The 14,443-nt window shown below is 39.8% G+C and overlaps 2 protein-coding genes across 2 annotated transcripts in view; both read right to left on the reverse strand.

Moving 5' to 3' along the window:
- The window catches only part of LOC308081987 (haloacid dehalogenase-like hydrolase domain-containing 5), a gene marked incomplete at both ends in the record, with an annotated part of 6,734 nt that extends 5,102 nt beyond the window's left edge, over positions 1-1,632 (reverse strand). Inside the window, 2 exons of the mRNA XM_080423597.1 lie at positions 237-434; positions 1,510-1,632. Of these exons, the coding sequence (XP_080279723.1) occupies positions 237-434; positions 1,510-1,632 (321 nt within the window). The remainder of the gene's footprint in view (positions 1-236; positions 435-1,509) is intronic.
- Positions 1,633-4,213: 2,581 nt separating this feature from the next.
- On the reverse strand, positions 4,214-12,628 carry isy1 (ISY1 splicing factor homolog). The gene is made up of 11 exons (XM_080424205.1): positions 12,495-12,628; positions 10,592-10,614; positions 9,954-10,005; positions 9,799-9,864; positions 9,658-9,700; positions 8,850-8,962; positions 8,572-8,689; positions 7,908-8,030; positions 7,370-7,488; positions 5,181-5,267; positions 4,214-4,930 (listed from the first exon to the last, which is right to left on the reverse strand). The coding sequence occupies exons 1-11, from the start codon at positions 12,495-12,497 to the stop codon at positions 4,823-4,825; spliced, it is 855 nt and encodes a 284-aa protein (XP_080280331.1). The 5' UTR covers positions 12,498-12,628; the 3' UTR covers positions 4,214-4,822.
- Positions 12,629-14,443: the final 1,815 nt, after the last annotated feature.

Consider the following 14,443-nt stretch of genomic DNA (forward strand, 5'->3'; position numbering starts at 1 on the left):
TATTTAATCGATTAGTTCGATTAATTGCTGTATAGTACCCTGACAGCAATTGTGTCAGTTGTGGAGAACGGTATTTTGCTCCCCTGTATGCCTAGTGTGTATTGTGGAAGTGACAATAAAACTGATTCTGATTCTGTCTCTCTACCAGTCTTTCTCTGCCCAGCTCTCTCTAACTACCTGTCTTTATCTACCTGTGTGTCTCTCTCTCTTTCTGTCTGTCTGTCTGTCTGTCCTACCTGGACTCCGAGGATGTGAGACAGCTGGTCAGCTTTGTGTCGCCTCAGACAGTTCCCTGCGTTGGTGACAAAGACAACCGGAAACAGGAAGTGACCTCGTGAGTCCAGCAGCTTGTGGAAGGCTCGCCGTGCGGCGGGAAGAGGACGTTTACCCCGAACCAAAACGCCATCGATGTCAAAGATAAACCCCACTCCTCCCTACATGCAGAGACACACACACAGACAGACAGGGAGACACACACACACACAGACAGACAGACAGGGAGACACACAAACAGAAAGGGAGAGACAAACAGACAGAGACAGACCATTATCATTTATCATTGAAATCGTCGCAGTCGGGTGGAAACCGTGTATGTCCAATACCGTTCCTTTTTGTTACTATTTACTATTTTGTTACTAATTATTATTTAATCTATAAATCAAAATAGTGAAAACAGCCGATCTACAAGCTCATGCGACGGCAGAGGCTCTGAGCCACTACTGCTGCAACACACGCACAGTTTTTAGTTTGATTTGTTTTCAAAACAGTGGGTGGAGATCTCATATCGCCTGGCTAAGCAAGACTAGGGTTTCAATGTCTTGCTTAAGGGCACTTCCATCTATGGTCGCTGTGACTTGGCGACAAAAACAAGTTGAAAACAAAGTGATTTTGCTTATTCATACTGTGCACAGTAGTAAGTTGTAACAGAACATAGGATACATGCAGGCCTATACATAGGAGTCAACATATAGCCTAAGTACTTTGGCAGTTTGGAGTAGTACAATGACATACGCCCATACTGAATGCCAAATGTGAAATGAATCAACATTGACATGGTATATTTCTCGCCTAACATAGTAGACTGTGGTTGTACTGGTCAGCTCTAGTACAACAGTAGAGTCAGTTCCCAGTACAACAGTAGAAGACTGGTTGTACTGGTCAGCTCCCAGTACAACAGTAGCAGTACAGCAGTAGACAGCAGTACAACCAGTAGATGACTGGTTGTACTGGTCAGCTCCCAGTACAATAGTAGAAGACAGTTGTACTGGTCAGCTCCCAGTACAACAGTAGTAGACTGTGGTTGTACTGGTCAGCTCCCAGTACAACAGTAGAAGACTGGTTGTACTGGTCAGCTCCCAGTACAACAGCAGTAGACTGTGGTTGTACTGCATGGGCAAAGGAATGAGAACAATTTGACAGGCAAACAGAGAGGACCTTTCAGTTTAAAAAATACACTGATGACAATGTTTACCACACACACACACATGCCCGCAAGCACACACACTCTACCTGGTTGTGTGTGGTCGTAGAGGCTGTCCTGCAGCATTGAGACAGTAACAGTCGTCCAGATGACTGTCTGTCTGCTATCCGTCCAGCCAGCATCACAGCCCTCTGCAAACCAACACCAAGCATCGCCACCTGTCTGTCTTTTTTTCAGTCTGTCTGTCTTTTTTCCAGTCTGTCTGTCTGTCTGTCTTCACCTGTCTGTCTGTCTGTCTGTCTGTGTATCTGTTTGTATGCTTCATGGTGTTGCAGATGTTCATATAGGCCCTCATCCCCCCACCCCCATCACAGCACCACCCACAACAGTGTGTGTGTGTGTGTGTGTGTGTGTGTGTGTGTGTGTGTGTGTGTGTGTGTGTGTGTGTGTGTGTGTGTGTGTGTGTAATGAGTTGATCGTGGAGTCGTGCTGATCACATGTTCTCACATGGCCCAGACAGACAGCCTCTAATCAGCCAATCATATGCAGCAGAATGCTTCCAATCAATAGACTGGCAGGTCCCAGCCCAGAGAAAGAATATAAATAAAACTACAACTTGTCTAAAACTAACAGAAGACTAAAACTAACCAGTTTAACTCACCCCTCTAAAACTAACCAGTTTGAAACTGGCCTGTCTAAAATTCTGAAGCCTAGAGCTCCTTGGACATGTTTACGGTTGCTCACTGTATTTTGTCCATAATCAATAGTTGTTATAGGTTTGAAGTTTATATTCGGGTTTTTTTTCTGGTTGTTTTTTGTTTTACGGCTTAAATTATTTTCATTAATAAAAAATAAAAAAAGCCAATAGTGATGAGCTTGTAGCTATATTTTTGCTATGAATATAATATAGCACCGCCCCCCCCCCCCCTTCTGTAATGGCCACACACCCAGTTTCATCTTCCTTGGATAGCATTTATTGGTTGGTGTTGCTGACCACAGGCAAGACACTTACTTCAGGTACTTTCACACCCCTAGAAACCAAAACATTTTGCAGATACCGGTAATGTAATTTACAAATTATCACTGGCAAAACCGCTGTTCACAGGCTGACAATGAATTGAAGTCTCGCAATGACAGACGTGTTTTGGTATTTTCTGGCAGAGTGCTTGAGTTAACAGGAATTTATTATGTTTTAAACCAAGAAGAAACCCAGTTTTTCTTTTGTATACCCATGGATGCGTCTCTTCACGTTGGCACTGGTTTTATACACTTATCAGATCCTAGATCAGCGACATTACAATCAACCAATAGTAGAGGAGAACGGGGTGAGATGAGCCATCAAGGAATCCAAAATCAATATGGTTGCTGTCGGGCAGAACGTTTTTTCACAAATTAATGTCCTACTTGATCATACTACTGTGTCACACCAAAGTATCATTTCTTTTTGCTATTTTCTTTTATTTTACTCCTGAAAAGTAACAATTTTGGACAGGTTTCCACCTGACAGACGTTATGTTCTATGCCAGTGGTTTGTTCTCAAAGTGTAGTCTGGGACCTCTAGTGGTCCTTGAAGGGGTTGAGTTAATATAGCATTATAGTCAGTTTAACCACTTTAACCCTATGCTTTAACCCCATATACATAGGCTATTTTTTAAAAGCCAATCTACACTCACAATGCATCACGATGTGACTTGTAGATGAGCTTGTAGATGAAACATTTTAACAACACAATTCTTGTATGGGGGTCCCTGGCACAAAATATTTTCAGAAGGGGGTCCGTGGCCACATACATGTTAATTTGGGGGTCCTTGAGATGAAAATGTTTGAGAACCAGTGCTGTATGCAGTACCAATTATATGTTGATCTTCACACTATAGCTGTGATGTACTGTATGCAGTGGCGGAAAGTACATTTTCTCAAGTACTGTACTTAAGTAAAATGTTTTGGTATTTTTACTTTACTGGAGTATTTCCAATTTCCAGTACTTTTACTTCTACTCCACTACATCTCAGAGGCAAATATTGTACTTTTACTCAACAACAATTATTAACTAGTAACTAACACTTTAGTTACTAGTTACTTTGTAGATTTTGAATATTACTAAAAAACATACATTAACCATTTTAGCCTATAACTAGGCTATTTGAAAGTAGCCGATCTATTGTGATCTTGTAGATCTGCTATTTTCAAGCATTTTAGTACTTTTACTTTTGGTACTTTAAGTACATTTTAATACCAATACTTTTGTACTTTTACTCAAGTAAATTTAGAATTCCGGACTTTTACTTGTAACAGAGTACTTCTGCATTGCATTATTGATACTTTTACTTAAGTAAAACATTTGAGTACTTTTTCCACCACCGACTGTATGGTTTGGATCATAATAGTGCGGTGGTTGTTAAAGTGGTGGGGGGCACCGACCAGAGGGACCAAATGGACAGGAGATTGAATGCTGGAAAGGAGTTTTTAACCACTTAACTTAACTAACCTCTACTTAGTAAATTGGACCCGAGTTGGCTCTGTACTTAGGACCGCTTTTTTTTCCCTCGACACCAAAATATCAGATCTCTAAGTTTGTAGATCTGCTATTTGGGGCTAATGTTCCTCCCAGAATTTGAATGCCTGGGTTAAAAGTGGTTAAAATATCTTCACCCTGGAAGGAGTTTTCCAAAAAGTCAGTTTGTAGTGATGTAAAACGCAGTTTACGTGTGGATGAAATCCCCAAACACATTAAAAAAAAGCAATGACTTTGGGGGGCCTTAATTAGCATGGCAACAGACAACTGTGTTTGTACAATTGTCTTTAATAAAACAAAGTTCATGTAGAAAAATATTATTTACACAAACATCACTTGGCAACAGTCACTATGGAGACAGACACTTCTCCTCCTGGCAGGATGCTGTTTACATCGCTGGTATTGTGCTGTTCCTTCCAGGTGGCCACTGGGAGGCGCACGCACACCCCCACACACACACACACATGCACGCACGCACGCACGCACACTAGAGCTCCTCATGAGTCCAAAATGATGGACCCCAAGCCTAATAGACCCGTCACATTTGTTCCAAAATCCTATTTCTTCCAACATATTACAAAACAGACCCCAACTGTTGGGTATTATATGGACGTGTGGCAAACCTTATAATCACAATGGCGATAAAAAGAAAATCAGTTCTACCAGCAGATGCCAGTTATAGACTAGAGACTACTAACTCCACAATGAAAGCTACCAGCTACGTAGCAGCCTACAATAAGAGAAAAATACATTATAGCCATGTTTTCACCTCGCTGAAGAAGGAATCCAAGAGATGGCACACGGTGTGCACAGCTTTGATCCCATGGATCGGTTTGGGTAGACCAGTGAAGAGCCCTAACATACACACACACACACACACACACAGCCTACATTCCCAGTAGTGTTTTGGCCTCTTGGCTCTGTGCCATCAGAGATTCACTGGCGTACCGTTCCAATAACTCCATCTTCCTCCGACGAACCAGCTCCTCCTCCACCTACACACACACACACACAGACGGATGTCGGTGACAATAGTCATGTTTCCCTAAAATTATTTCAAAAGGACAAAAAAATGTCAGCTCAAGTAAAAACTTGAGGACTTTTACTTGGACTTTTACTTGTAACTGAGTATTTCTATAGTATATTGTGGTATTGCTACTTTTTTACCACCACTGAAATTAAAACATGACATAGTGGTTGTTTTGCAGCGGTGCGGTCATTACAACAGCCCTAAGCAGGTCTCACCTCTTTCTGTGAAGGTACAGGTACATGGGCGATGAAGGTGTGGGCCCCTTCCTCTTCCTCTGTCTGCTCCCTGTTTCCTTCATCCCACTGACAGACACACAGACAGCTTTGGTGTTACTAATTATATCATTTGAATTTTGTATCTTTTAAAAGTCGACTTGTGTGTGTAGTACATGAATTTATGAGTGAAAAAATACAGCATGCCGTTATGGAACTGTCGCCAGCACACACACACACACACACACACACAAAAAAACAGACTGCCTCTTGTAACCTGACTGACTGACTCCAGTGTGTATTACACCAGTGGTTCTCAAAGAGGGGTCCCCCAGGGGTCCTTGGGGGGGACCCCAGCAAAAATAGTAGCTGGGGGAGTGCAGTATTAAGGTATGGTGGACGGTATACAGTATGCTGATCATTGAGCAGTTTATGAAAGTTCTTTATTACTTTAAATAGGACTACTAGAGCAAATACAGTAGTCTGTATAGCAATGAGAAAACAAAATCCTTGAGGGTTCCAGGGGGTCTGAAACATATAGTTTGGGCATTCAAAAAAAGCTGTGATGCGACATGTTGTCGGCTTGTACTGTAGATCGGCTATTTTTGAAACTTTACAAAGTGACTTTTGGTACTTAGAAAAGCGCTATATAAATCTGGGCTATAATTATGATTATCAAAAAGTAATTTTGAAAAATGTTAACACAAATCTCTGGTAGCCTGGCTCCAGCACCCGAATCGCTAAATGAAAAAGATTGTCAGGCTAGGTCTCTGGCACAAAATCTTTTCAGATGAGGGAATATATCAATTTGGGGTCCTTGACATGAAAATGTTTGAGAATCACTGCACTACACTTACACTCAATCTGTGGTTCTTATCATCTGACACAGTGCTGGGTCCATGTCCAAACTAGGGCTGCAACTAACGATTATTTACATAATTGAATAATCGGGCAATTATTTAAACGATTAATCGGAATGTGGCACTTATTTAGCAATTACCTTATAATTTTAGGTCGTTTTAGGCATGTTCTAACAATAAAGACAATAAAGATGAATAATGAATTAAAAAGTACATGTTAGGAGAGAGCTAGGAAGGGGAAAATATGATCATCTTAGACATTCTATTCAATTATTTTCAAGAAATATTCTATACGCCTATATGGTGTGGTAAGAGGGATCCAAAGCTCCAAGTGGGAGGGGAAAGGGTAGGGGAATGTTTCGTTGTGATTTTAACGTCCTCATTTACTTAAACCATTCGATTATCTTGTATCCTTGTTATGTCTGTGAAGTTCTGTACATGTTTGTATATTCGTCTGTACATGTGTAAAAGAAAAAAGAACACCCTACCTATATGCTGAATAAGAAAAACGTAAAAAACTATTTCGCTTAGCTGCTGATCAGGCTTCTACTCATAAAATACATAAATACAAATCAAAATAAATAAAAGCCACCTATGGTACTCTCTCTTCTTCTGACTGGATGATTTTTTTTTTAAGTGTGTCAGGCTACAGGGTAACAGTACTTTTAAATTAAAATGTTTAATTAAAAAATATATACATTCAAGCCATACGTTTAGTTCTTGATCATAACCTGGATGCAACAGGTATACATAGTTGTCTTGGCTTTAATGTACAGTAGACTAGGTTCAATTCACATTGCAGTGTGCAGATCCTGTATAGATACTGTAGTTTAATGGGTGTGTATTTACAGCCACCGACGTCCCATGCCGTGGGGAGCTACCTTGCTTGCTCCTTTGTGCTCAGATCCGGTGTACTGTAAAAGGTCATCACGCACGTTTTCTGTCCATCGTAGGCCTACAGATATTGCAGGCAATCCGTTTCTTTACGCCGTTGCGGGTGAAACGCTCTCGGTAACAGGGCGCTGCCATGTTTGTTTTCAATTTCGCTTCAAGGTCGCTATTGTGCATGCGCAACTCGGCAGATTGTAAGGCAAGCGAGAAGGTTCACTCCTCCTTAGCTTAGCCACGACTAGCGCTGTAAAAACAGTGTTTAAGTGGAAAAACAGCCGCGATTGGTTACTATAACCACCCGCGCGATTCGTTGCCGATAAAAATCGATAATCAAATTAGTTGGCAACGAATTTAGTAATCGATTTTAATTGATTAGTTGTTGCAGCCTTAGTCCAAACACAGCTGAAGTGCCCTTGATCAAGGCTGCAACCTGGTCCTCACCTCTTCTTCCTGAACAGCGTAGATACTCTCCTCTTCCTCGTCTGCTGCTGCTCCTCCTCCTGCTCCTGAGAGCCGAGCCTCCTTCTCTGCTTTCCATTTCTCTACCGCCTCAGCTATGGCTACACACACACACACAATAATACCGGTATAAATACATATACATCAGTGGTTCTCAAACGTTTTTATTTGAAGGACCCCCAGTTTGGTATATAAAAGGACCCCATAACTAAAAATGGAACCAAATGGGTTTGCTTTTTTATATTCATCAACAAATCATCATGACAAAATTTGAATGGATTTATTATAATAGACTAAATCGATTAGTCTGATTAGCCTAAGCTCACAACACATTGTGAGCTCGTACATATTGTATTTCCGCTATTTTTGAGAATCTATTATTTAATTAAAAGGTGCTGTAAATAATATATTTTTAGTGAATACAAAAGGTTTTTATATTAAAAAGGTCAAGGCTCGATATTCACATAGTAATCATTGCTATAGTGTTTTGTTTTGCTCTGATCTCTGACCAGTTGTTCACCTTGTTTTTCATAGATTAGTTCCAGAGGAAGTAGGTTGCCGTCATCTTCATCTCTGTACCCGTAGTACTCTGCATCCACCTCCTTCATCATCTCTGCCCTGGTCCTCCTCTGCGCAGGGGTCGCTATGCACACACGCACACACACACACACACACACACACGTTTAAATTAGTTACCCATCAAACTACTTAATGCTGATTGTTGCTGTCAGGCATATTTACATTGTTCGTGTTTTTTCGCAAATTAACACCAGACTTGATCATAATACAGCGTCACACAAAAGCATCAAAAGTAGTTTTGGTTTCCATCCAACAGAGACGATATGAAGTACTAAAGTGCAGTAGTTGCAGACAGTATTAACTGTGGTAGTTTTAAGTACTAATTAGAGTAATAGTAGTATTAATAGACCCCTTGACAGACAACGTCACACTGTTAAGAACCAGTAGGCACGCGCAGGCCGGCACCAAATGAAACCCATTCTGTCATGTCTCGCTAGGACACGCCTCACTAGCCAACACACAAGAGTGTACTGAAACCAGCGCACCCCGAAACAATATGTTGGAATTGATTGCATGAAACAATCACCTGTGCGTCCAGTCTCAATGTTGGTAAACAAATAATTGGTCTATAGAATAAGTGTAGGACTTGTAGTACTAGTACATACGTTCTTTCTCAAACAGTTCTCGAACTCCTGGTAAATCTCTGGCGGCTCCAAAGTATTTGTACCCTCTGTTGCCAGGTACTTCTTTACCTTCATGATCCAACATCTTAGGACCTGTACGCTACAACACATTACATAAATATTACATATGTACAGTACAACACAACACAACATTACATATGTACAGTACAACAACACAACAGTACATAAACATAACATACTGTATGGACAGTACATGATAACATGATGGAAAAAAATTATAACAATGAAAACAAACTTACAGCATAGTCAGGTCCTCCCAACTCTTTGATCCTGACCTCCCAGTGACCTTTCTCTCTCAACAGTTTGTTGATTTCATCGTTAAGATCTCGAATCTTGAACTCTCCAAGACCAGCTGGACAGACAGACAGACAGACAGACAGACAGACAGACAGACAGACAGACAGACAGACAGCAGTCAGCATGGTGGTGGACACTACATCTGCCGCTATGAATCAACAAATTATCATCCCAGGGTGTCATATGTGTTTGTTTGGTCAGGGTATCTTTGGTGTCTGATGTCGACATTGTGGGTGTACTTTCGTGTCAACCATGGCGACGCTGACTGAACAATTGTTTACTATTCTCTGCAACTCAAATGGCGCCGAGTCGGCAGGAGGATGATTGACGCACCTGTCTTTAATGTTTACAGGGCGTAAATCGAAATATTCTATTGAATCAATTATAAAAGAGAATAGATTTTTATCAAATAATAGATTTTTTGGGGAGAAAATATGAAATGTTGTTCTTTCGGCCTGTAAATATGGATTGATTTTGATTGCAAACAGAGTGTGTGCTTGTTTTGAACCCGCCTATGTACCGCATGTACATCTTACTATTTGAAAAATCTGCCTGAGAATGGCAACTGTGTCAGTTCAGTTCTAAACAAGCAAACTGTGTGCCATTTTGTGCTGGGTGTAAACAGGGCCATTTTGTGCTGGGTGTAAACAGGGCCCATTTTGTGCTGGGTGTAAACAGGGCCCATTTTGTGCTCGGTGTAAACAGGTCCCAGGGTCCTTCCTTTATCTAACATCAATGGAGTTTTCTCACCGTTCTGGATCTGAGCCACTTTCTTTGAGACTTCACTTACGATCTGAAAAACAAACACATTTAATTTATAGTAGGTCTGACATAAACACTGCCACTATGAACAACAACTACAATAATAATAATATTAATAATAATAATAACCTGTCTCCTCCACTTCTCTGCTTTAGGAAGTTCACTGCACTCTGAAGCCAAAAATGGCCTCCTCTCCTTCAGACAGACAGACAAGTGTTTTATTATCAGTGTTCATGTGTGTAGTAGCAGAGTACAGTAGAACAGTAGAATCTTGAGTTTCTTACCTTCACTTTACCCTCCTCCAGCTGGGCCTGTCTGAACCGAGCCAGAGCAGTCCTACAATACACAAGCCATTGACCCATTAACAACAACCCAGTTGTGAACACAAACACCAGCCCAATAACTAGTACAATAACTCAGTGGTTCTCAAAGTGGGGCCCGGGCACTTCCAGGGGTCCCCAGCTACAGTACATTTATTAATATTGCATCAAAATCTGTTTAACCACTTTAACCCCATAATACATCGCCCATTTGAAAATAGCTGATCTACAAGCTCACAACGTGTCACATTGAGCTGTGAGCTTGTAGATCGGCTATTTCAATACAAATCATGAAAAAATATATTTTGTAATATTTTTTGAAACATTTTAACAACTCAAATCTTGTATGGGGGTCACTGGTACAAAATATTTTTAGATGGGGATCTGTGGCAAAATACATATTCATTTGGGGGTCCTTGACATGGAAATCTTTGAGAACCACTGCAATAACTAGTACAATAACTCATTATTAATTTAGCAGACGCCCTTATCCAGAGCAAGGTAAATAATCACATGCAGAGAGACAGTGTAGTGCCTCAAGAAACTAGGATGGCAGGTAAACATTGAGCCTAGCATCTGTTTGACTCAAACACAATACTCACATGGCTTTCTCTGCATTACGAGCCTGGAGGAGAAGGAAGGAATAAGAGATGATAGGGAGGAAGGAAAGTTAGGAAGGTAGACAGACAGACAGACAGACAGCCGTTAATGCTAGAGTCACAGACACACAGATTTCACAATCCTTGTGTAGATTTGATGCTATGGTTATTTGACATTCACAAATTCTGATGAATATCTTTTCAAAATACAACATCAGGACTCCGGAGCGAAATATGTTTCATGAAATGAACATAGCTTCACCATTGCATTTAAAATCAATGTACACGCGTTTCATTGCATAGTGAGTGTCCCCCATATTTAAATGAAGACAAAAAGAAAACCTTTTGAGCTGATTTTCGGCTAAAAATTTATTTTGAAAAAACAAAAATCTGAATACATATGACCAGTGGTGTAAAGTAACTAAGTACATTTACTAAGTACTGTACTCAAGTACAATTTTGAGGTATTGTTACTTTACTGGAGTATTTCCAATTTTCAGTACTTTTAATTTCTACTCCACTACATCTCAGAGGCAAACGTTATACTTTTACTCCACTCCAATTATTTGAAAACTTTAGTTACTAGTTGCATTGTAGATTTTGATTATTGTTACAAAACATACATTAACCACTTCAGCCCTATATACATTTCGGCCATTTGAAAATAGCAGATCTACAAGCTCACAATGCATCGCATCAAAAGATTTGTATACTTTTTTTAACTTTTATTTACTGTCTTCCAGATCAACATATGCATTTGTATGTATTGTATGTAATTTTGTATAAGTTTAATCACATACCCCTCCATTCCCAAACCTTTAGTAATTACTTCCGAACAAATTCTCAAATACACAAATACAACACTGGACAGGCTACACATCTTCACCCCCCTTTTACCTTACTAGTCATGATAAATGTTCCCTTAAATACAGATGTACAACACTTTGGGACAAGTTCTCTGCCTGGTATACAACTTTCTTCACTTAATTTATACAAGAAAAAATGGAAGGATGTTCTGATTGACCAGGTCACATAATGACACATTCATTATCACACATTCCCTGATAACTTTTTTTTCCTCCTATATTCCCTTGCTTGGTTGGTCTATGGATTTGACATCCAGTAAAATCTGATATGTCAACTATGTTGGCTAATTATTATCAGTCATCTTGTTATGGATAATCAGGTATTTCAATTATGTTGTAGATTTTTTTATATATATTTATATTTTGTTTACAAATCATGATCTATTAATACAGGCATGCAAACAGCCCCGAGGTGAAAAAGGTGACAACATGATGTTTTCTTTCGGGTCAGGTGTCACACAATTGCCCTATTTGGGTTCAAAAAGGTGACTGTAGCTGAAAAGTTACACTTTTGCATGTCTGTAATAGTTTGTATTGTGTTATACATAGGTAGAGACCTTTGGGCTTCTTGCCTCCTCCTGGCACTTTTAATTTTATATTCTGTGTACTGTTTGAAAACGTGTGAAATGGGACCTCCAGCCAATGAGTACTTTCTACTTTTGGTACTTTCAGTACATTTACTCAAGTAAATTTTGAATTCCGGACTTTTCCTTGTAACAGAGTATTTACACATTGCAGTGCAGTATTGATACTTTTACTTAAGTAATACATAAGTGACTTTTTCCACCACTGCAAACACCAACAAAAACACACTGAGCTCGAATGTCTATTCACGGCAAAATAAAACAGAATTTAGAAAAATACAAATCAGAATACATGTGACATATTTTGGCCCAGGGTGAAAGTGGTCACAGTTTAAAAACATCAGTTAGCAGTTAGCTTAGCAGTTAGCCCCTCCATTCACATTACACCACAGCACTGCTAGCAGGGCAGCTAACTAAACAGCAAGCATTTTAAACGTCTTTCTATGTGTTTCTTACCATCTCTGCTGTCAACTGGTTCTTGTCTGTTAGATTAAAACTGTCAGTTAAACTGTTGGTTAATGAAGTAAACTGTTATATTTAACTTTGTAGTTCACAACGAACACACTGCACGATCTAGGAAAACCACAGGAAGTACTTCATTACCAGGCCGATACTTCGGCGCAAGACGGTGTCGCGCGTCAAAAATGGCAGATCTACAAGCCCACAACGAGTCGCATTCGCGACGCGTTGTGGGCTTGTAGGTCTGCTATTTTCTGTTGCTGTTTCCGGCAGACTATAGACGCCCATTGGGCATAATGCTGCCTTCTGCTGTTCGGGAGGTGAATAACCACTTCAGCTTTTATTGTCACTGTTGCAATAAAAAAAAGAAGAACAAAAAGATTTGAACATTTTGGGTTAGTTTTTTGCAGTTTTTGTCCTGAAATAATGTCCCATGGGACATTATTTGATCTGGGCAACAAGAAGAAATCATAACTAGACATGATTAGGGTCCTAAAAACATATGGTAAAAAAGAAAACACCTTAAAAGTTTAGTACAAAGAGAAATATAGATGTGATAGGGTCAAGATGTGCTTGAATCTTAATAATAACCACTTTAATTAATTCCTTGGGTCAAAATGATATAGAAAAATGTGTTAATTTCTCTCTGTATGTTGTATACTTCAAGAGTTATGGTATTTTCTGTTATCTCCATTTTATGGCAGGATAGGTGTAAGAAAGGGTTCAAAATAGTTGATCTGGGCAACAAGAAGAAATCTTAACACCATTAGGGTCCTAAAAAGGTTACAGAAATGTCTTCTTCGGTCTCTCCTCTGTCCTACTATTTTTCTTTTTTTCTTTATTAAAATCCTGAAAAGTAACAGTTTTCACCCAACAGAGACGAAATGCACAATATGATGATGTCAACATGACCACGTTAAATCAACACAATCTGTTGGTCTGACCTATTATTATTGAATTGCAACATATCTCCTTTTTGAAGGTAGCAACTTATATTCCCCATTCAAAATGTAGCTAGTGTTTGAAGGGATATTCCTTGCCAACCATATATTGTTATTATGTAGATGCTGAGACATTATTATTAGTATTATTATTTAGAGTGTGCCAGTCAGGACACAAGAAAGGAATGTTCAGCTGAATATATTATTCAGTTAACAGAGCACACTACACACCCGTCGAATATTATAGACTTCACTTGTCTTGCATATATAATAGCTGAATAAATGAGAAAGGAGAAAATGAGGACAGAATTATTACAGACAAGCGCTCTCAGTTCACAGTCATATTAGTGCAGTGTCACTTTGTTCCACAGGATGGCAGTCTAACCACAAGGGAAGCCACTGGGACCACTATCAGCATAGACACGTTACTGGAGGCTATCATAGCCAGTGGTTCTCAGAGTGGGGTCCGGGGACCCCCAGGATCCTTGAGGGCGTTTCAGGAGGTCTCCCGGGCTCAACTACTGATAGAAAACAACCAAATGGACCTTTACGGGTCTGTAACTTTGAGAGTTATTTGGTTTGTGTCCCTATATGCATATCAAACTGGGGGTCTTTGAAATCAAAAAGTCAGAGAACTACTGTCGTAGACCCACCAAAGGGAGAAACACTAAAAGGGAGAAACCGAAACCCTTATATGTCCAGACTTTGGCTCAGATTCACATGTTTTATTTGGCTACACCCCCCCCCCCCCCCACCCACACACACACACAAATATGTTAAAACATCATAAAAATTATGCAACACCAATATTATTATTATAAGTAAATACCAATATTTACAAGCGACTTAACAGAAAAAACAAGCCTAAAGTCGCTTATAACAATCAGACTTGGCTCCACTGGCTGGAGCAGAGCCAGTGGAGCCTCTGCTCCATTGGGTGCTGGTCAATTTAGTGCAGCCATACCAATAATTTGTCAAGTCATTATTGTACTCGATAAAAATGTT

Source organism: Gymnoscopelus braueri (genome assembly GCF_963280865.1).
Source record: "Gymnoscopelus braueri genome assembly, chromosome: 3".
NCBI lineage: Eukaryota > Metazoa > Chordata > Actinopteri > Myctophiformes > Myctophidae > Gymnoscopelus > Gymnoscopelus braueri.

Bases quoted from the DNA above. Each gene is read 5' to 3' on its own strand.
- isy1 (XM_080424205.1), bottom strand. The intron at 5,268-7,369 runs GTGAGGACCAGG...TGTGTCTGTCAG, and splicing joins ACGCTGTTCAGGAAGAAGAG to TGGGATGAAGGAAACAGGGA. The intron at 4,931-5,180 runs GTGAGACCTGCT...GTGTGTGTGTAG, and splicing joins CTGTACCTTCACAGAAAGAG to GTGGAGGAGGAGCTGGTTCG.